General features: G+C 35.0%; 1 protein-coding gene across 8 annotated transcripts in view; it reads right to left on the bottom strand.

Moving 5' to 3' along the window:
* Positions 1 to 22484, bottom strand: part of LOC135200811 (glutamate-gated chloride channel-like) — a 517881-nt gene that overhangs the window by 25150 nt on the left and 470247 nt on the right. For 6 of the 8 annotated variants that reach the window (XM_064229477.1, XM_064229472.1, XM_064229471.1 and 3 more), the window contains 5 exons: positions 16333 to 16359; positions 14487 to 14513; positions 13069 to 13092; positions 3406 to 3569; positions 1926 to 2002 (listed from right to left, as the gene is read on the bottom strand). In XM_064229477.1, the coding sequence (XP_064085547.1) occupies positions 1926 to 2002; positions 3406 to 3569; positions 13069 to 13092; positions 14487 to 14513; positions 16333 to 16359 (319 nt within the window). The remainder of the gene's footprint in view (positions 1 to 1925; positions 2003 to 3405; positions 3570 to 13068; positions 13093 to 14486; positions 14514 to 16332; positions 16360 to 22484) is intronic. The other 2 variants (XM_064229473.1, XM_064229474.1) reach the window with 2 other exon arrangements.

Consider the following 22484-nt stretch of genomic DNA (forward strand, 5'->3'; position numbering starts at 1 on the left):
CTAAGCCGTAACAAAAGATGATGAACTGGCGGAGAGTAAATGTAGGAAAAGTTGCTTTTGTAAATATGCTGTACAATGATAATTATGGAATGGACCATGAAGAGTAACAGATAGACTTCGAGAACAAAACTGTATATTTGTATCACAATCGAGAACGTAAAAAAAGAAAATAGAAAAAAAAAGGGAAATAAAAGGCACCTCTAGAATACCGCTGCTTCAAAAATCAGTTTACTGGTTTTTTGTTTTTTTTTCAGAATCTGGAAGTCATCGGGATATTATAAAAACCCTGCTTACAACTTCTTATTGAGAGAGAGAGAGAGAGAGAGAGAGAGAGAGAGAGAGAGAGAGAGAGAGAGAGAGAGAGAGAGACAACTTTCCTACTGAATCTGAAAACTCGTCCACATTCCCAGCTAATCTTTCCAACTCGAGCGAGTTTCTATACAATAAGTTATCAACACTCTACTGGATAGACTGAAAGCTTTCTCTCGAATTCCTCTGTTTCAGTTTTCCAATTCCTTGGCGTGCGTCAAACGAGATAGAGAGAGAGAGAGAGAGAGAGAGAGAGAGAGAGAGAGAGAGAGAGAGAGAGAGAGAGAGATGAGAGAGAGATCGGGAGAGAGAAGGAGAGAAGAAGAGGAGAGAGGATTGCATAAAAGAAATTTTGCCCCGTGGCATGTGCTCAAACACAGGCGATAAAAATCCCTATATGAGTTTACGGGATGAATGTCGGGACGCTCTTGTATTCTGACGTAATGAGACAAAGGAGAGATATGCGTTTGATGCCATATCGTAATTACTGGAAGCAAAGGATATCAGGTTATGGCATTACGTAATTACTTGGGAAGTCAAAGGAATTATCAGCTTATGGCATTACGCTCATTACACTTCTCACACAGTGAGTTCTGCGTGTAATTTGCGTAAGGGATGAATCTTTAGTTAAGAGGTCTTACAAAAACTTGAAGCATTCTTGACATTAAGACAACTGTGTGACAATAAGGATGTCAGACAAGCAAATACGAAAATGGACGAAGTATAGGATACGCTTAAAGACAGGAGTCTATGAAGACTTTGTAAAATTCCACGATGAGGTCACACGGATCACAGAGCGGGATAGGAAGGGCAGGACGAGGAAATGATACCAATATGTGGTGGAAATGGGTTGAAGGAAAGATTTCGTTCAAGATAAAAGGAAGTTATTTAAGATACAAAGGCATGACAGGATATAGGATCGTGTAGGGGCACACACGAGGATGGATAGTAAGAAGGTTTGAGAAGTGTAACAGGAAGAAAACCTCGCAGTTGCGCTATGGAACAATTGTTAAAGAGGTTGGAAAGTCAGATGGAAGATAGGGAATTTGAACGGAGGTACAGTAAAAGGAGTAAAAGAGGTTGAAGCTAGGGGCTGAAGGGACGCTGCAGAGACCCTTAAGTAATGCCTACAGTGCATCACGTGAGGTGCACTGACGGTAATAGCCCAACCCCCTCCGGGTCACATGCGTCTTCCAAAAGGAACTGATTTTCTCCAAGAAGTTGGTTACCGGGTATACGTAATCAGCGTGAAACTACGCTTTTGCCCACTAACCATTTTCTATGTCCAATACCCAAAAGAAAACATCCACGTGTTAGCGTGTATATAACTTTAGAATCACACATCAAAGGAAGCTCCCCATCACGCCGTTATTTGAAGAGGGCGACGCCCCCCCCCCCCCCCTCCAGTTCCAGGAAAGACGTCCCAGTAAGGGTGAACGCGGCGTCAATATGGAGGGATACTTTGCTCTTTCCTTTTCCTATCATATTTTCCCATCTTGCCAATATACTCTCTTTATCCACGCACGCTCTCTTACTCAAACATTTCGGCGAACTAGTCAATAGGACCGCAAGGGAAATTAGCAGCTCTCTCTCTCTCTCTTGTTATGTATACTTACCATATGGTAATCATCAATTTTGTTTATAGATCGGATCATGATGTTGATGATGACGGTAGTAAAGTCTCCCTCTTCAGCTGTTGAAAAAAGAAAAAAAAAGAAAAAATTGAATGAGATCAAAGAATGAGTACATCATACTGCTGAATAATGCAACACAAAAATAATAAATATATTGCGTTCTTAAAATTTAATTTGTTTCAGAAAACACGTATGAAGACTTCATATTTTCGCAAAAATAAAACAAAAGAGAGAGTCATAATTCTCTTTTAAATAAATACCCATCAGAATAAATAACAAATGATAAATACCATTGTTTTTGTTCTAATTACAGCAGAAATTGTTAAATCATTCAAGTCTGACTTAGTTACCATTATGAAAAATTAGGTAGCATAAGTCTCTATTTGTTGACAATACACAAAATCTGTATGAAGGTGCTTATTCTACCCAATTTGGTGAAATAGGCAGAAATATAAGTCGTCTTGACGAACTTGTTCATGAATAGTGGTTCGACTGCCTAATATACAAATAACTGTCCATAAATCAAGAAGTAACACCCGAATTTAACCTGGCAAGCTAGTGATGTTAGATGGGGTACAGGCCCAAAGTTAGTTCACTTTAATTATTGTATAAAAATCAATACGTACTGCTCAGGCAGGATTCTACATCTACTAGTTTTACCAACAGGGATATGAATACTACTTCCAGTTAACATAAGCTCTCGAAAAAAAAGAAACCACTTTATCTATTGTATAAAAATCAATACGTAATCTAATTTTACTAACAGTTATGAAAACTCCTCCCAGTTAACATAAACTCTCGAAAAAACTTTATTTATTGTATAACAATCAATACATGATCTAGTTTTACTAACAGAGTTATGAAAACTCCCAGTTAACATAAACTCTAAAAAAAACACTTTATTGTGTAAAAATCAGTACATGATCTAGTTTTACTAAGAGAGTTATGAAAACTCCTCCCAGTTAACATAAACTCTCTCTCTATCTCTCTCTAAAAAAAAAGAAAAAACACTTTATTTATTGTATAACAATCAATACGTGATCTAGCTTTACTAACAGAGTGAGTTATGACAACTCCTCCCACTTAACATAAACTCTAGAAAAAAAGAAAAAAACTATTGTACGAAAATCAATACGTGATCTAGTTTTACTAACAGAGTTATGAAAACTCCTCCCAGTTAACATAAACTCTCTCTCTCAAAAAAAAAAAAAAACTTCATTTATTGTATAACAATCAATAAGTAATCTAGTTTTCCTAACAGATTTATGAATTTCCTCCCAGTTAATATAAACTCTCCAAAAAAAAGAAAAAAAAAACTTTAATACTTATTCTATAAAATCAATACGTGATCTAGTTTTGCTAATAGAGTTATAAATACTCCTCCCAGGTAATTAAAATCTAGAGGAAAAAAAAAGAAAAGGCAAGAGTGCCAAGTACGAGTGTTTCTGAGATTCCGCCTCACCTGTCTTGTGCAACTCTGCCTCACCTTTCTTGTGCACGGAAGAAGGTCTGATCTTCCTGTCGTAGGTACCGTTGCCCAAGATCTCGTCCAACAGCATCTTCTCTCGAGTTCTATGATTGACGTGGGGCGGCTCCGTCGTTTGGGGAGGGATGTGTCTCGGGTACCTTTTGAGGAAGAGGAAATTAGATCGTGAGAGAGAGAGAGGAGAGAGAGAGAGAGAGAGAGAGAGAGAGGAGGAGAGAGAGAGAGAGAGAGCGAGCACAATCAATAAATCTCTTTATTCAATCATATTGGTTATCGATGCTACTAACCATTAACATATTTTGTAAGTAAAAAACACGCGATATGAAAAGAACGTGAATATGTGAATGGCTCCACCGAGTATTGCTGCTCATGATGTGAGAGCAACCTCGTTGCCTTCAGATGGTTGAATGGTTGATAATCAAAGCAACGACCTATCAACCTAAGCCTTTGGACCGTGCGTCTACATAAATTAGATACAAGTAGATTGGTAGGTGGAAGTGTCTCCTTCAGCGACGAAATCAGCAGTGGCAGGTAAAAGTGTGCCAACTGTGGCTTCTCATAGGGAATATCTGGCATCTTCTACGTATCCCTCAGGAGAGGTGGAATAGAGATCCTACCCATGTGAACTCTCTTGAGAGAGACTGGGCGTTTCCAGCCCTGTGATTGGCTCATCAACAGCCAATCAGGAGCGTCGTAAGGGACTGGCCCAGGCATCAAATGCACGGTTGATGTGAATCTACTATAGCCTAACGGTCCACATCGGCACACGTGACCTTCCTGAGACAAGGAGGCTTGGATTTTGAACATAAGGGATTCCGCAGAGCAGATAAGTTGCACAACATCAAGGGATGCTTAAAACATGCTCGTAAGTTGTGCACCTTGGCTAAGGGTGGCTTGCACGTAACATTCATTTATTCATGTCTTGTATCTTTATAACATCCTGAAATACCATTCACATTATAGAGATTATTTGATAAATGAAAAACAAAGGCGACAGCAGGGACTTCTAACTGAAAGAAATAATGTTAAAGGTAACGTCAACACGCCACTAAAAGATATTTATACAAAGTCAAAAGCGCAAAATTGGAAACATATAAACAGATCTGAGATAACGAAACAACTTGAAAACAAAAAACAAAATGAATATTGATTTGCAATGATTGACGCTTGCAAGTCACACAACAGACATCGCATACTTCTTGAAAAATATAAACAACTGACCAAAATACGAAAAACATTCCACACTTCTAAGAAAAAACTAAACATTGAAAGCAAATAACCATTATCACACTTACAGTTAGTTCAAACAAGCTCTGGTGTATTAATAATGATGTCCCTTATTTTCTCTGTCCACAACCATATATTGTTATTATCATTATTTTATTGAATATAATGGCAGAATTCACACAATCTATTTTATATAGATTTCTCTCAATTCTTCTAATGATGACTTAGAGCATGATGAACATCGGACAGCTGCTTGGAAATACCAGTGTACCAGAAAAGCGAGTCATCAGAAGGATTGAGAGAATTCTGTGTAAAATAAATTCTGTAAATTCTGCCATTATATTCAATAAAACATGTTTGGAAGAAGGTCTGTTTCCAGCATATCATTATTATTATTATTATTATTATTATTATTATTATTATTATTTATAGCAGGCACGGTGTGTACAATCGGTGGGTAGGTCGGTAAGCAGAGATTATATTATTATTATTATTTTTTTTTTTTTTCTTCAGAAGATGAACCCTATTCATATGGAACAAGCCTACATTGACTTGAAATTAGAATTGAGAGAATTCTGTATAAAATACATACATTCTGTAAATTCTTTCATTATATTAAAAAAAAGCATGTTTGAAAGAATTTCTGTTTTGCAGCATATCATTATTATTAATATTATTTTTCAGAAGATGAACCATGTCCATATGGAACAAGCACACCAAAGAGCCCACTGAATTGAATTCAAGCTTCCAAAGAACATGGTGTAACAGAAGGGGATGGGAAATACAGAAAGGAGAGATTAGTTATAATTATATCGCCTTTACCCCTATCTTACAGATAGGAAACTATACTCTGTTTTTTTCCATCTGTCCATCCGCCTGTGGTGTTTGCGTATGGTAACACTGCGTCCCGGGCTTTAGATAGTTACGTTCAACAATGATAATAATATCCTATTTCAAATATTAACGGTGTAATTAGCATACAGTAATTTATTGAAACACTTTTCAGTTGCAAATGTACACCCAGATATCCTTTTAATTACCCAAAACTTACACATAGCGTAATTATTTAAAGCCCGAGACGCAGTGTTACCATGCGAAAACACCACAGGCGGATGGACAGATGAAAAAAAACAGAGTATAGTTCTATTCTACTGTATGCAAGCTCATCACATGCACAAACACACACACACACACATACAAACAAACATTTGCGAATGGTCGCAAATAAAACTGGTTCTTAAAGCGGTAAGAACGAAAGATAAAACATCACAAAAATCAACTCTACTTATGAACCGTAATTGCCTTCATTACCGAAGCAGTGCAGAGCAATCAGAGCAAACATAGGCGAAGCACGCAGCTCATTTGCAGTGTTCCAAAATACCATGTACTCTGAACTGATCTTTAGAACGTATCGGTAAAATAAGTTGCTTCGATAAAAAAAAAAAAAAAAAATAAAAAAAACCTATACACCCTCACACGACAAGTATGTATGAATAAATGTAAATCACTCTAAACAATGAATGTAAATTAAATTACAAGCTGACGCTTTTATCATTCCACTAACAATACCAAAAATTGAATATGAATGTGAATACGTGAAAAGAATTTTGAGCCAACTCTCATACAAAAACTAAAACAGAATATAAACGAAATGAGAGATGCTATGATAGATATAGTCTGTTAAGAGTCCACGGCGAGAGAAACGGAAGGTTGCAATAGTGCAAGAAGGTGAACAGCAAATATTTTGAGGCGGTTTGGTCACCTGAAGAGAATGGAAGACGATCAGCTGATGAAAAGGTTGTCCCGATCTGAATTGTTGGCAGAGAGAGACTGCTGCCTATAGTAGATTCACATCAACCGTGCGTCTGATGTCTAGGCCAGTCCCTTACGACGCTCCTGATTGGCTGTTGATAAGCCAATCACAGGGCTGGAAACTATCAGTCTCTCGAGAGAGATCACATAAGCAGGATGTATGTTCCACCTCCCCCAAGAGATACGTCTTTCAAAAGCACCCCTCAGGAGAGATGGAATATACATCCTGCCTATGAGAAATCTCTCGAGAGACTGAGCGTTTCCAGCTCTGTGATTGGCTTATCAACAGCCAATCAGGAGCGTCGTAAGGGACTGGCCTAGACATCAGATGCACGGTTTATGTGAATCTACTATAGGCGGTATTGTCAGAGGTGCTGGAACAGAAAGGTCTTTCATATCTCGGGGGGAGAATAAGTGTCTGAAGTTGCGGAAGGTTTCTGCACAAGTTTCATTCTCGATTCAGGAATTGACTTTAGTAGGTCGTCAGGAATTTTGTCTGATTTACCTCTGAAACAACTAGTGACCATCAGAATGGGCTTAATTAAGACGGGAAACCATCTCGACTTATTAAACAATCGGGTTTTCTATACAGCGTTTAATGCTGTATGAAACTCTCAGCCGCGGCCCATGAAACTTTCAGTCACATTGCGGTGGTGGCCTGCATTGTTGGCTAACTTTAACCTTAAATAACATAAAAACTATCGAGACTAGACGGCTGCAATTTGGTATATTAGATGATGGGAGGGTGGATGATCAATATATCAATTTGCAGCCCTCTAGCCTCAGTGGATTTTAAGATCTGAGGGCGGACGGACAGACAAAGAAATCTCAATAGTTTTATTTTACGGGAAACTAAAAAGAAAGTCTCAATAACGAATAGCTCACAAACAAAAATATTTATAATAATTATAAATAAAATATATATAATGCTCAAACCTTCAGGAGACAAGACAGCCTGTTCAAAAATTGACTATTTTAAAACTATGCTGAATACTTGTCTAGAAAATATCATATATATGACTTTTCAAGTAAAAATATGTGTTGGTAATTTGACGTATCCTTGATAAAAAAGTTCCTAATATGTCAATCTACGAATATCAAAAATATAACTAAAAATATACTCAGAGTAAAATTTTTGTTTATGAATAAAAAAATAAACTAATATCTTATCTCTTAACATCTGCTATAAAAATTTATATACTTAGGTAAAAAAATAGATTTTTTAATATCTTCATATTACTACGAAAATTCTGTATAACTAAAAATAAAAAAAATTGAGTTGTAACTAAACATCACTAAAAAAATAATAAATATATTAAAAAAACGCCATTTCATCTGAATTTTTTAATATCTACATATTACAGCAAAAATTCTGTCTATATATACCTAAAAATAAAGCAAAAAATGAGTTGTAATGAAACATCACTAAAAATAGAAAAAAAACCGCCAAGTCACCTGAATTTTTAATATCTACATATTACAGCGAAAATTCTGTATATATATCTAAAAATAGAATAAAAAATGAGTTGTAATTAAAAATAAAAAAAAATAAAAAATAAAATAAAAAAACCCGGCCATTTCATCTGAACATGAGCCCGAAGCCGCGTTCGTATATTTTCGCTCGTCCGACGCGACATCAAAGCAGGAGAGGGACTTTTCGTATACCTTCGTTCCGTGTTCCGCACGAATTCGGACGCGGCAGTCAAGGCTGCGACTCGCGGAACAAAGCAACGCAGATATTACGTCAGCGAATTTCGGATGTTCGCTCCTGATACGTCTGTAGTCAAGGGTCATTCCGTGCCGATGATACCCCGAGTTAAGCCTTAATTGGGGTAAGTACCTCAGACGAGAATTAATTAGTAACTGTTCAAATTATGTCTAATTAAGAGCTGCGTTAGGCCTTTTAACTTTTCCCTAACTAATATGTAGATGTGGTATGTATATATATATAGATATAATAGTATATATATATATATATATATATATATATATATATATTATATATATACATATATATATATATATATATATATATATATATATATATATATATATATATATATCTACATGTACACATTATTATTATTATTATTATTATATTATTATTATTGATTTTTATTATTATTGTTATTATCATTATTATTATTTCATTTAATGAGGGTTTTCCAAGAGTTGTTATTATTATTATTATTATTATTACTATCCACCTTTAGTCATACAGAAATTGTTGCTTATATAAATTCCTTAATCGAGAAGCTCAGTCCCTATATATATATATATATATATATATATATATATATATATATATATATATATATATATATATATATATATATATATATATATATATATATAATATATATATATAGTGTGTGTGTGTGTATATGTCATATCACATACCGTGATTCATATACATACATCGAGCTACAATGTCCTTTAAAATCTAATTCGCTCTACTCGGAATTAATATATTTTCATATATGCTTAACCGAAGGGGAATTTTTTACATGATAATAGATTTGCCTGGTCCCAGGCCAGGCAAATCTATTATCGTGTAAAAAATTCCCCTTCGGTTAAGCATATATGAAAATATATTAAGTTCCGAGGATAGAGCGAATTAGATATTAAAGGACATTGTAGCTCGATGTATATAATATATATATATATATATATATATTATTATATATATATATATACTATATTATATATATTTATTTATTGTATGTATAGGGGTGTCAATAAAAGTCCCGGGCACCATTACAAGTATTTATGGCTTGTAATGGTACTGAAACTTTATGGACAACCTCTATAATATATGTATATAAATTAATAAGACAAAACTATTTTCTCTTGAGTTTTCTGCACTTCTGTCAGTCGGCTTGCTACGTATTCCGGAAAACTGTTCTTAAGGGTATACCGACGTCGTCTGCATGTATGTATTTATGTATATATGTATATGTAATATGTATACATCTGTGCGTGCCGGCAGAGGTTAGGCCATCAGGATTAAATGTCCCCTCTTCTGTTTTTCCTTATAGCATAAGTCTGGCCTCATTATCTGCGCGCTGGAAGACTGGGGAGGGGGAGGGGGAGGGGGAGGGGGGGAGAGGGGGGGAAGGGGGAAGGGAGGTGTCATAGTTCGAGATGTTGGAGTTCATTCTGAACGCTGTCACTTCAAAGGAGATCCCATTTCTCGAAAGTCCTTTGGCACTTAATCTAATCACTGATTTTCCCTGTCGGCTCCGGAAGAAAAATAGAAGTTCGTCGTCGTACTCGAACGTTACTACATTTTTGAAGACTGGGCTTTTCGGTTGAGGAATTTATGTAAGTAACAATATCTGTATGTACAGAAACTTGACTAAAGGTTGATAATAGTATAATAATAATAACTCTTGGAAGACCCTCATTAAATCAAATAATAATAATAATAATAATAATAATAATAATAATAATAATAATAATAATAAGTGGTTGGTACGAGCACCAACCTGAGGGAGTGATAGAAAACGATCAGGCAAAGATCCTATGGGACTATGGTATCAGAACAGATAGGGTGATACTTGCAAATAGACCAGACGTTACGCTGATTGACAAAATCAAGAAGAAAGTGTCACTGATTGATGTTGCAATACCATGGGACACCAGAGTTGAAGAGAAAGAAAGGGAAAAAATGGATAAGTATCCAGACTTGAAAATAGAAATAAGAAGGATATGGGATATGCCAGTGGAAATTGTACCCATAATCATAGGAACACTAGGCACTATCCCAAGATCCCTGAAAAGGAATCTAGAAAAACTAGAGGTTGAAGTAGCTCCAGGACTCATGCAGAAGAGTGTGATCCTAGAAACGGCGCACATAGTAAGAAAAGTGATGGACTCCTAAGGAGGCAGGATGCAACCCGGAACCCCACACTGTAAATACCACCCGGTCGAATTGGAGGACTGTGATAGACAAAAAAAATAATAATAATAATTCTTGGAAGACCCTCATTAAATCAAACTTCATTAATAATAATAATAATAATAATAATAATAATAATAATAATAATAATAATAATAATAATTCTTGGAAGGCCCTCATTAAATCAAACTTCATTAATAATAATAATAAAAACACAAAGGAATTTGCATTTATAAAAGGACCACCACACTACAAACAAAGATCAAAAGCCTCTCGAAAGAATAACAGACATAACACATAATAGTAGAAGACAATGAAAGAAACACAATACTAAAAAAAAATAAGAAGGGGGAGAGGCAAAGAGAAAAGGTCTTCCTAACATTTCTAACTCGGCTGGCAAGGACACAGGTCCACTATAATGGGATCAGTGTGCGCCATTTCTACAGGAAAACGACATTACGATCACAAGAGACCAGACTTTTGATATGTTAATCCAAAACAAACGCGGAAAGAGAGAGAGAGAGAGAGAGAGAGAGAGAGAGAGAGAGAGAGAGAGAGAGAGAGATTCATAATATATAAGGAGGATGGACTGATATAAAGATGATCCAAGAAGAAGAAGAAGAAGAAGAAGAGAGAAGTAGAGAGAGAGGAGGAGAGGAGAATTGAGAGAGTGAGAGGAGGAGAGAGAACCGGACGAGAGAGAGAGACGAGATTCATTAAATAAATAAGGAGGAGGATGGACTGATATAAAGATGATCTAAGAAGAAGAAGAAAAAAAAGAAGAAAGAGAGAGAGAGAGAGAGAGAGAGAGAGAGAGAGAGAGAGAGAGAGAGAGAGAGAGGTGGTTCGTCTTAAATATGGAGTGGATATACAGACGGAGAAAGTTGATTTAATTATGAGAGAGAGAGAGAGGGTAAAAAGGTTACCCCTTATACACACACACACACACACAGAAATGTCAAAGGCGAGAGTCACCGGGAACGTCCTGTTCATCAAAGGACACAAAGGTGCCGGGGTATGGTAAAATCACTCTCAAGAAGTCTTCTTCTTTTCTTCGTCTTTTTTCCTCTTCTTTTTTTCCCCCTTGAAATTCCCTAAATTCATTTGCGAGTCCATTAGCAGAGGCGGCGAGAGGGAACGATGATGATAATGTCTTAAATGCGCTTTCTCAGGAGCAGAAGAAAAATAATTTCATTTATTATTTTTTCGTTTTTTGTTTTATGTTTCGTTTCGGGGGCTTAGCAGGCCTGATTTGAGCTTTCTCATAGGCAGAAAAATAGAAGATTATAAAATCTAGTTTTTTAAAAGCTTATAGAAATATGATTTTTTTTTTGGGGGGTGGGGGTGGGGTTTTGGGGGATAGGGGTAGGGTGTCAGTGGGTTTCCTAACTGAATGGAGTAATTATTTTATTTTGTTTCTTATTGTCTTGAACTGTGGTTTCTCATAAACATGAAAATGAAGCATGATCAGTTTTCGCTATTTTTTCAAGTTAACGTCATTTAAAAAACGACCTCCATTTTTTAAAAAATAATTTCGTTTAATTATTTTCTTTTTTCTTGTTTCAGTATCTTAACTGCATTTTCTGACATGAAAATAATTCTATTTTTGCTTTTCAATGTCTCTAAATGCGTTTTCTCACGGACATAGACATAAAAAATGATTCATTTTCGTAATTTTTAAAGTTTACTCTACTTGAAACGCGACTTCCTTTATTTATCAATGAAATAGAATATAAACGATTTTGCTTCACATCCGTCCAACTGCTATACCCTTTTAACTAAGGCTCAAGTGACGGCAAAACGCTTGTTATACTTAACAAGCTCAGAAACCTTTCCAAGGTGAAATTTGGAAATTCTTTTACCAAGTCAATATCAGGTCGACTGGGGAAGAGATGCCATCTAGAATCATACTTTGCTTATATCCTAGTGAACTGTCTTGAATATAGAATTTAGGGCCAAAGGGCAAGCACTGGGACCTATGAGGTCACTCAGCACTGAAATGGAAATTGACAGTTTGTTTGTTCGTCTGTACGGTGTTTTATATACCTTGCATGGAACCAGTGGTTATTCAGCAACGGGACCAACGACTTTACGTGACTTCCGAACCACGTCGAGAGCGAACTTCTATCACCAGATATACACATCTCTCACTCCTCAATGGAATGCTCGAGAATCGAACTCGCGGCCACCGAGGTGGCAGGAAAAGACCATACCAACCACGCCACTGAGGCGCTTGGAAATTGACAGTAAAAGGTTTGAGAGGTGTAACAGGAGAAAAACCTCACAGTTGCACTATGAATCAAGTGTTAGGAGAGGGTGGAAAGTAAGATGAAGTAAGAGAGTATGAAAGGAGGTACAGTAGAAGAACGAAAGTGGTTGCAGCTATGGACCGAAGGCACGCTGCAAAGAACCTTCAGTAATGCCTACAGTGCACCGCATGAGGTTCACTGACGGCACTATCCCCCTAAGGGGGCTTATTTCATATTGATGTCCCTTCTTAGGTAAAGAAATTTCTAAAAGGCCCAATCGAAACACACATGCATATAGCCACATATAGCGATCTACATAAACTTGGCTCATGAATAACAGATATAAATAGAAAAACAAAGACAATGAAAGCTTTATCACGATTAACAATTACGTATTAACACCGATATATCCGCCATGCAACTTGAAAAATTGATATTAATCTAACTTACCCATAATTATTGTGGTATCTGTTCCTGAAACAAAGAGTAATAATATTATCTTATTGGATCGTAAACTTTTTTTTTTGGGGGGGAGGGTAAAGGAAGTCTTTGCTGCACCTAAATTGTCACTAAGCAATTATAAAAGCATACTTGCAAGATTTCCTTTCAAACAACAAAATCTTGTCACAAACAAAGTTCTTTCCCAGTGGAGAAATTATATAAAATAAAAAATAAAACAAAGTATCTGGCTTCCATTTAGTTTATGCCTAAGTGCTTCCTTTCTATTTATCACAATTTAAATATCTCTGCTCAATAACAGCATTCAGTTTTCCGATCCGTCGGCCTCCATGTTTGAAACATGCGCGAATGAATTCCGTCCGTATTTCCAAACGACCTTATTTCCCTGGCGTAACCTGGAGAGAGAAAGAGGTCGCTCGGGCAACGCTGACCTAATTCTCTGGACGAGAATGGGGTCACTCAACGAGCGCCCTTGATAATGACTTTTTACGATGAACTGGCGATATATTTATGACGTTCTCGTCTCAGTGGCGGTTCAGAATACGGCATAACACGCGTGAAAGGCGCATGCGTAAGAGGAAATGCACCCATCACCAACAGGAGTCGTTTTAAAGCGAATATCTTAAGAGATCTTAGGGAACGACCTTTAGGACAATCTCGAAATATTCAGTGATTCCATTTTGAATGAGCCTGGCTATATCAGGCTTGAAAAGCGTAGATGTTCCAATAAAATATTTAGTAAAAACGTAAAATTGATGATGCTTTACATCCGAATAAATCCTTTTTAAAAATGATTTTATACATCTATCAAGCAGTTCAAGGACTCAAATTTGTATGCACGTTATCCCTTAAGTGAATGAGTGTGTATTTATTTGTATGAAGACTTCGCTATATGATAAACGTGTTATATCCAGTACAGCGTCACACATAAACAGTTAGTCTTATTGAGTTTCCTAGTCCTCCAACCAACCAACCCCTCCCAAAAATTGCGTACATTTCTTATTACAACACTCCCCACAAAAAAAAAAAAATAAAAAAAAAAAAAAAAAATATATATATATATATATATATATATATATATATATATATATATATATATATATATATATATATATATAATTTATTATTAAAATTTCTTTTGTTTTATTTTAACAAAAGCAGCAGGGCAAATCCAGTTATCTTAAATCGCAATTTTTAAGTAAATATTTGCACTTGTTTACAAATATGTAAAAACTAAATATAACAGGTACGAACAACTAACTTCGAGGGAAATTTAAGATATATACCGTCTTAAAACCACAAACATCATCATCATAATAAATACACACACACATAAATGTATATGTACATGTATAATAATATACAGCTATACATAACGTTATTTAAATATAAATTACTTAACCACTTACCCATACTGTGGGGACGGTGATGCGCCTCTGAAGAAAAAAGAAAGAAAAAAAAACAGCAATTAAAACTAAACGACCATAGCAATGGGTACATATAAAAAATATAAGAAGAAACACACTTATACACAAAATGCTTACAATATTCTCACACTTCGCGTGTAGACAAACAATATCTTCTTTTATTTCGTTCCATCTTTGCCTAGTAAATAAACAGTGGCGTCTTGCCACCAAAGTTCTGGCTCTAAAATAGGAAATATGACGAGGAAGTGGGAAGTTTAATTCGCTCCCTTATGAGCAGAACATGAAATAAGTATTTATTCGCAGAAAACTCACTTTCGGGAGATCGGAAGTAAACCGTACTCGGTATCGGATGCAAGGGAAAGGTGAAAGGGAAAGGTTGAGCTGATTATGCTCTCTCTCTCTCTCTCTCTCTCTCTCTCTCTCTCTCCTCACACACACACACACACACATACACACACCACACACACACAGGTAAACTCATTTTCGCACGATCACGTTCTCTATCATGTATACGCTCCCTCTTTGTCTCTCACATAAACACAAAGTTTAAACATTTTCTCTCTCTCTTTCACACACACGCACACAAACTTCAACATTCACAATCTCTCTCTCTCTCTCTCTCACAGACAAACACAAACTTTAACATTCACAGAATCTCTCTGTCTGTCTCTGTCTGTCTGTCTGTCTTTCTCTCATACACACACACACACACACACAGAAACAAACTTTAACATTTTCTCTGTCTGTCTCCCTCCCCAGTTGTAACAGCCCAAATTGACTTACGTACAAAATAGAAGGGATATTTCAAGTTTACCCTGTAATTAGCTGCCCTAAGGGGGATACAGTTTCTTCTTATATTTAATATATAAAATTTCCCCTTTTCTTTTCTCTGTGCGGGGTAATGAGCTTCTTAGAACTCCCTGGATATCATTTTCCAGGTAACTTCAGAAAGCTTTTCTCCTTGATCTGCACAGTACGAAAAATCCTAAGAACTATAGTATTTTTTTTTAAAGTTGATTCGTTACATATTCAACAGATTAAAATGAGCGTTTGTGCAGTGACGTTAAGTAGTGAGGTTTTTCGAATTATTTCGATAAGAGCTGAGGGCGACTTAAATAGTACTGCAGTCTCTAGTATACTGGCATAAATGCAAGATAAATATACAGTAAGAATGAACAAATGAATTTGATGCATGTGTGGATACAAATTCTCTGTCTCTCTCTCGGCCTCTACACACACACACACACACACACACACACACACACAACACAATATATATATATATATATATATATATATATATATATATATATATATATATATACATATATATATTTATATGTACAAACAAACATATTTAAAGGGATAAACTAAAACTGCTACTCAACTGTTCCAATCAAGCGATTAAAATGATCATCTTCAGAGCTACAATAGATCTACAATGGAACTACACGCCAGTATGTAAACCGGGCACAGCAAAAAAAAAAAAAAAAAAAAAAAAAAAAAAAAAAAAAAAAAAATTTTTTTTAACCCAAATTGAAAACTAACATTGGGACTGTCTACAATTGAAGGAAGGATTCCGGGCCCAAGAAATTAATTATTAATTTTGATAATTCTGAACTGTATATCTGGCACCTCTTAAGACCTAACACTTTCTAGATCAGAGAACATTATTCTACAGAAAAACATGGGACATAACCAAATGAATTAATTAAGTCACATTGGACTGTCGCATCGTCTGCCATTCTAAACCTTATAGCTGACGAATGCCATGTAATACTAAGAGGTGAAAAACTATATGAATTACAGAAAAGAAAATGAAACTTACCCGTAGTTGTTGTGGTTATACTGCGACCTGGAAGAGAAGGATAACATTAGTTGTCACTAGTAAACAACATCATATATGGCAAGTTTTTTATATAAGCACAATAAATTTATCATAATAATAATGACAAGCAATAGTCTCTTCTCGCTCTTCGACAATTGCATCGACTTCATCGTCATTTCTTATTAATGTTGGTTGCTGTTGTTCAAAGCATTATTATTATTATTATCATTATTAATATTATTATTATTGAAAGATATTGCTGGATCAGCTGCATTCAACTTGTAAATAGTCCTCTCTATTTTTCTAATATAGTTTTCTCTCAGCTACTACAACTGGCGAGTATTGCGCCGATATTACTCATTCCGACAACATCTACAGTCTGCTCAGATCCACTGCCGTGATCATGCTCGGATGATACCGAGAGAACCGTTGGCCACTAGATGTACTTATGTTTTAATCTATTTGTTCTTTTACTGTGACAAATAAATAAATTTAAAGCAATATCCCCGAAATTGACTCCTCCCGATGAGTAATATCGGCGCAATACTCGCCAGTTGTAGTAGCCGAGAGAAAGCTATTATTAGAAAAATAGAGAAGACTATTTACAAGTTGAATGCAGCTGATGCAGCAATATCTTTCAATAAGACTTGTTTGAGAGAGGGTCTCCTTCAAATATAATATTATTATTATTATTATTATTATTATTATTATTATTATTATTATTACTGATGCCATCGCATTTCTTATCACTATTATTACTTGGTTATATATCCATCGAAAAAATTCTGGATAATGTAATGGCAAAATATCATTTCCATGGATTTCACGTCATCTGTGAAAACATAAAAACGAAAATGGCATAATTTTATTAATCTATTTAAGTACTCTCACAAAAACAGGGTTGAATAACCGGTTAAAGGACAATCCATGAAACATACACACAAAATGCTGGAAGCTCACATAAAAAAAAAATACCGGTAAACAGCTGAAAAATAACAGCGCGTACTTATTTAGGTAGAAGACCATCTTTTAAGCATGTTCTATCGAAGGAGATTCCTGCTTCAGCTGCATTTATTTTATAGAAGTTCTTTTCTATTCTTCTTATTACGACTTTTTCAGTATTATTTAAGTTGGTGAGCAACGCGCCTATTGGATACATTATATATATATATATATATATATATATATATATATATATATATATATATATATACACACACACACACACATATATATATATATATATATAAATATATATACATATAATCTTAATAACCCCAATGCCATCTAAACTCCTCGAATTCTTCGCACTTTTTGTAGATGCGCTCGTCACTACAAAAGCCTTAGATCCCAATGCATGAATATGAAGTAATTCCGATGTCCGTAGGAGGAATCGAACCCGCATCCGGAGTGTCAGAACGAGGTAGCGTTACCGACCTGACCGTCGAAGAACTATTGAATAACTAAGGGTGAACTTACCGTGAACTAAACTTCCACGGAATAAGCAACTTCCCGCATACCTTCACGTGGTTCATCAGCATGAAACTTATCCACATAGCAAAGGTCCTCTGTCAATAAGAACATCGTAAATAATGATAACAAATATTACGTCACTGGGAGCCGAAGCCGAGTTTTCATTGGCTATTAGACGCTGTGTGACGTCACGGCTGGCTGAAATTTCATCTGCTACCGGGCGACTGGTATGAGGAGGTGTGAGTGACTTGGTTGGTGTCTTCTCTCGTTCTGGTATTATAGCCATAGCACAGTCATCTTACTCGATCAAGAAGCCACACCCCTTTGCATGATTAAGGTAGCTGGTTGCTTCGCTATGCAGTATTTATGTCTATATAGATTAATTCCTAATATATGTGTTCAGTTTAATAATCAGACCTGCGTACTTTATATATATATATATATATATATATATATATATATATATATATATATATATATATATATATATATATATATATATATAAGTACGCACGCAAATACCATACCAAAATATTTTGTAGCTTTTGGAATTAATATTCTTTAAATACTCCGGTTCAAAATATGGTGCAGCATTTCCACAGCATTCCACCCTCCCGTCCATGGGACAAAGAAAATATTTTCATAATTACTGGAACATGCCAATACTGCTATTTTTGTATTTCCGAGTACCCTGGATGACACAGACTAATTTTGAATGTAATATTCCTGGCCAGGCGTGGGGTGTAAGTATTTGCATTTCATTATCGCCGTTAAGAAGAGAGATTTTATGAAAAAATGGTTTTACATGACACATTATTACTATTATATATATATATATATATATATATATATATATATATATATATATATATATATATATACACACACAAGCACGCACATATATATATATACATCTCTATATATTTAAAATTAAGTAATTTTCCTTAACATAGGTAACTCATGATAGGAAATAAGGCAACGATCACTTCGACTGCTGATTCGGAGATGAACCTCCAGTGCAGAAAACTTCCACATTAGTCTCTTACTATAAAATTACAGGAGGACTGTGAGCAGTAATCTGAACCCAAAACACACTGTGCGATTTATCACTATCTTGCACAGACTCATTCTTCACAGATTATTATTCAGCAGATGAACACACTTCATATGGAACAATGCCACCATAGGAGCCATTGACTTGTAATTCAAGCTTCCAAAGAATATTGCGTTCATTCGGAAGAAGCAAGAGGAAGTAAAGGGACATACAGAGAGAAGAGATGCCACTTATTAAAAAAGGGGAAAAAAATAAACTAATAAAAAGAGAAATAGATAAAAATGTATTCAAATGCAAGAAGAATAGTATTAGGGGAGTAATGCACTGCATTTTTGCTTGAACTTCTGAAGTTTCAATATATATATATATATATATATATATATATATATATATATATATAGTATATATATAATATATGTATATATATATATATGTATGTGTATATATTATATATATATATGTGTGTATATGTGTATATATATATATATATATATATATATATATTATTATATAATATATATACATATACTATATATATATATATATATATATATATATATATTATATATATATATATATATATATATATTATATATAATAAAGAGGAGAGAGAGAGAGCCTTCCCTGTACGTATACGAGACAGAACAGAAATCGCTTTTGTAGAAGAGATGAAGACTGGATTGGCTTGTATTTTCTGAAGTCACCTCCTACGAAGTGAAACAGCTTTTCGGTGAGAAAAGGTATATTGTTTTTTTTTAAGATCATCGATACTAGCACCTTTGAAAATCTCCCACATCTACTGTCTTTTTTCAAAATATTGTAATTTTTTTTCGACACTTGATGTTTGTTTTTATTTTTAATCCTATCATCAAAGAGCTCATTCCGACCAATCGCATTTCAGGATTTGTTTAAAAATTGCTAGCAGTTTCTGGTAAAGACTAATCTTTTGATATATTTTGTATAAGACAAAAAAGTGACTTCCCACACCCATCTACACCTATACACATACATGCATATACTATATATATATTATATATATATATATATATATATATATATATATATATATATTATATATATATATATATATAATACACACACAGGGTGTAACTCGAGTTTATGCAAATATTCCGGGAAATGAAGGGAAAAAAAAAAAAAATCATTCTAAGCAGAAAATGTTCTATAAACACACACACACGCACACACACACACACACACACATATATATGCACACATATATATATATAATCTATATATACATATATATATATATATATATATATATATATATATATAAGAAATACACACATATATACATATACTATATACAAATTTCAAATGTATCAATGAAAATGACAAATTTACACACACACACACATATATATATATATATATATCTATAATATATATATATATATATATATATATAGATATATATTAACATACATAATCATGTGTGTGTATGTGTTACACATGTATGTATATATGTCCTTATATCATAGGTGTTGTGTACATACAGACACACATAATTATTGCACCACTCCAATCAACATTGTCAAATTCCGCACATCAACCCCTACAATCCTGGCACGCAGCTTCTTCTCTCATTTCACAAAAGCTGTAACAACGAGGAGGTGAAATAGCAGATGCCAACAGATGTGCTTCAAAATAACTTGCAAGAAGAGGAAGGTAGCAACGAATTCGAGGTTGGTCATTGAAGACAGGATGACGAAGGGTTGGCGGGAGTATGTAGGGGTGGCAGGAGGAGGAAGAGGGTGGAAGTAAGGGTCTCAAATGGGTACTTGTTGGAAAATGCAGTCAAGAAGGGAGGTCGAATAGCAAAGGGAAAGTGATGGAATTAGAAATGGCGGAAAATCTTGGCAGAAAGCCGTTATAGTATTTGAGGTGGCAGGTGTAAGAACAAGCAACGTTTAAATACTTAACTGAGTTGAAATGGAGTATGAATAATAATTACATGGAAAAGAATTCAGTGTTTATAGATAAAGGCATTTTACTAAACCAGGTCACTTAGTCATCCATTATTAACAATGATTATTGTTGACCAATCCGGAATGGTCTTTCCTTTACTAATCAACATTCCACAGGATTCAATGTTGAATCGTGAAAACGAGAACATAACGGAAATGCAAAGCGAAACTTGGATGAAAATAACAAATATTAAAATAAACACGCTTAAATAAAAGGTAACTGATACATTTCAAGACTTGAAAAATAAGAGATTTGTTCGAATAATTCCCATTAGAATTCCGATATCTTAAGCCATCAGTAAAAGAAAAAAAAAATGGGAGAGACAAGAATTTCATAATCGCGAAGCCAAGTTCACTGAAGAAAACTAAATGCTACCTCCCTGGTAAAGTATTAATAAGCTCATTTTCATATTCAAAACCTCATATTCATCCCTGGCGACAGAATGACTAAAGAACAATAGCATCTATTCATCCCGAGTTTCAAATGGCCATTACGTGACAGAATGTGATCACGCCAGGGAAAATATTAGAAAGGATTCCATCCAGTGACCAATGGCCTATGGACAAGAAAGACAAAGGTCTAACTCTCCTATTCTCCTTCTGAGAGAGAGAGAGAGAGAGAGAGAGAGGAGAGAGAGAGAGAGAGAGAGAGAGAGAGAGAGAGAGAGAGATTCCTTAGCTGTTTACAGAGAATACTGGGCAAGTTCTGTTGCCTCCATAAATGTGCACTGCACGAAGCAGAAATTCAACATATGAAAACTAATTCCTTCTACAAATGTGACTTTATTTCCATTTCACATGTATTTTGTATTGTAAATTTATGGAGTTCATAGCATTAAGGCTTTTAGAGCTTTGATGTAAATATGAACCCTTATTTGTCTTGTGTACATTTGAATAATATTGCATGATCATCTGTTCTTTTACTAATTTAAATTTTAGATATTAAGAGATGAGTGGTAAATCGTTAAAAAAAAATGAAAACTGCTATGGTTTTTTATACAATTCAAGTGTACCTTTCTTAACAGGATTGGCAAGTAGTTGGGGAATTCTTACGAACTTCTGAGAATACCTAAGACTGAATCACACGGCCGGAGGAGAGAAATAAGGCTACACTGAAAACCAGCAACACATATATTCGAACAGGTTAATGTGAAAGATCCGCAGGTTAACAGCGAATACACGAATATACATACAAATGACTCCACAAGATAGGAAACCATAGACGTTAATCCTTTCACACTTTCACCACCAGTATTGCTCTTTTGCGAGTGAGAACAACCATTAATAGCACACATCACCATGGCAATCACGTAATGAACCCTGAAAACATCAACATTTGTCACAACATCTGTTGCTTGTAAGACTGAAGAAGATGCTGGCTTGCTAGCTAAGGGGATGAGTACCACATGACGTCACGCGAAGAGGAATAGAAAACGCGAACTCCAAATAACTCACCTTATACTATTCAGTCTTTAACGTTTCTACGCAACACTGGCTGCGGAACCAGCATACGACAAGCGACGAAGACAGGTCAGAAAATAAAGAGAAAGAATATGAAGAGAGAGAACAAGCAGAGAAGAATGTGTTCACCACCTTATGCTAGAAGATTCTTTTATCATAACAAGACACAGGGGCGT

Source organism: Macrobrachium nipponense, chromosome 27 (genome assembly GCF_015104395.2).
Source record: "Macrobrachium nipponense isolate FS-2020 chromosome 27, ASM1510439v2, whole genome shotgun sequence".
Lineage (NCBI taxonomy): Eukaryota > Metazoa > Arthropoda > Malacostraca > Decapoda > Palaemonidae > Macrobrachium > Macrobrachium nipponense.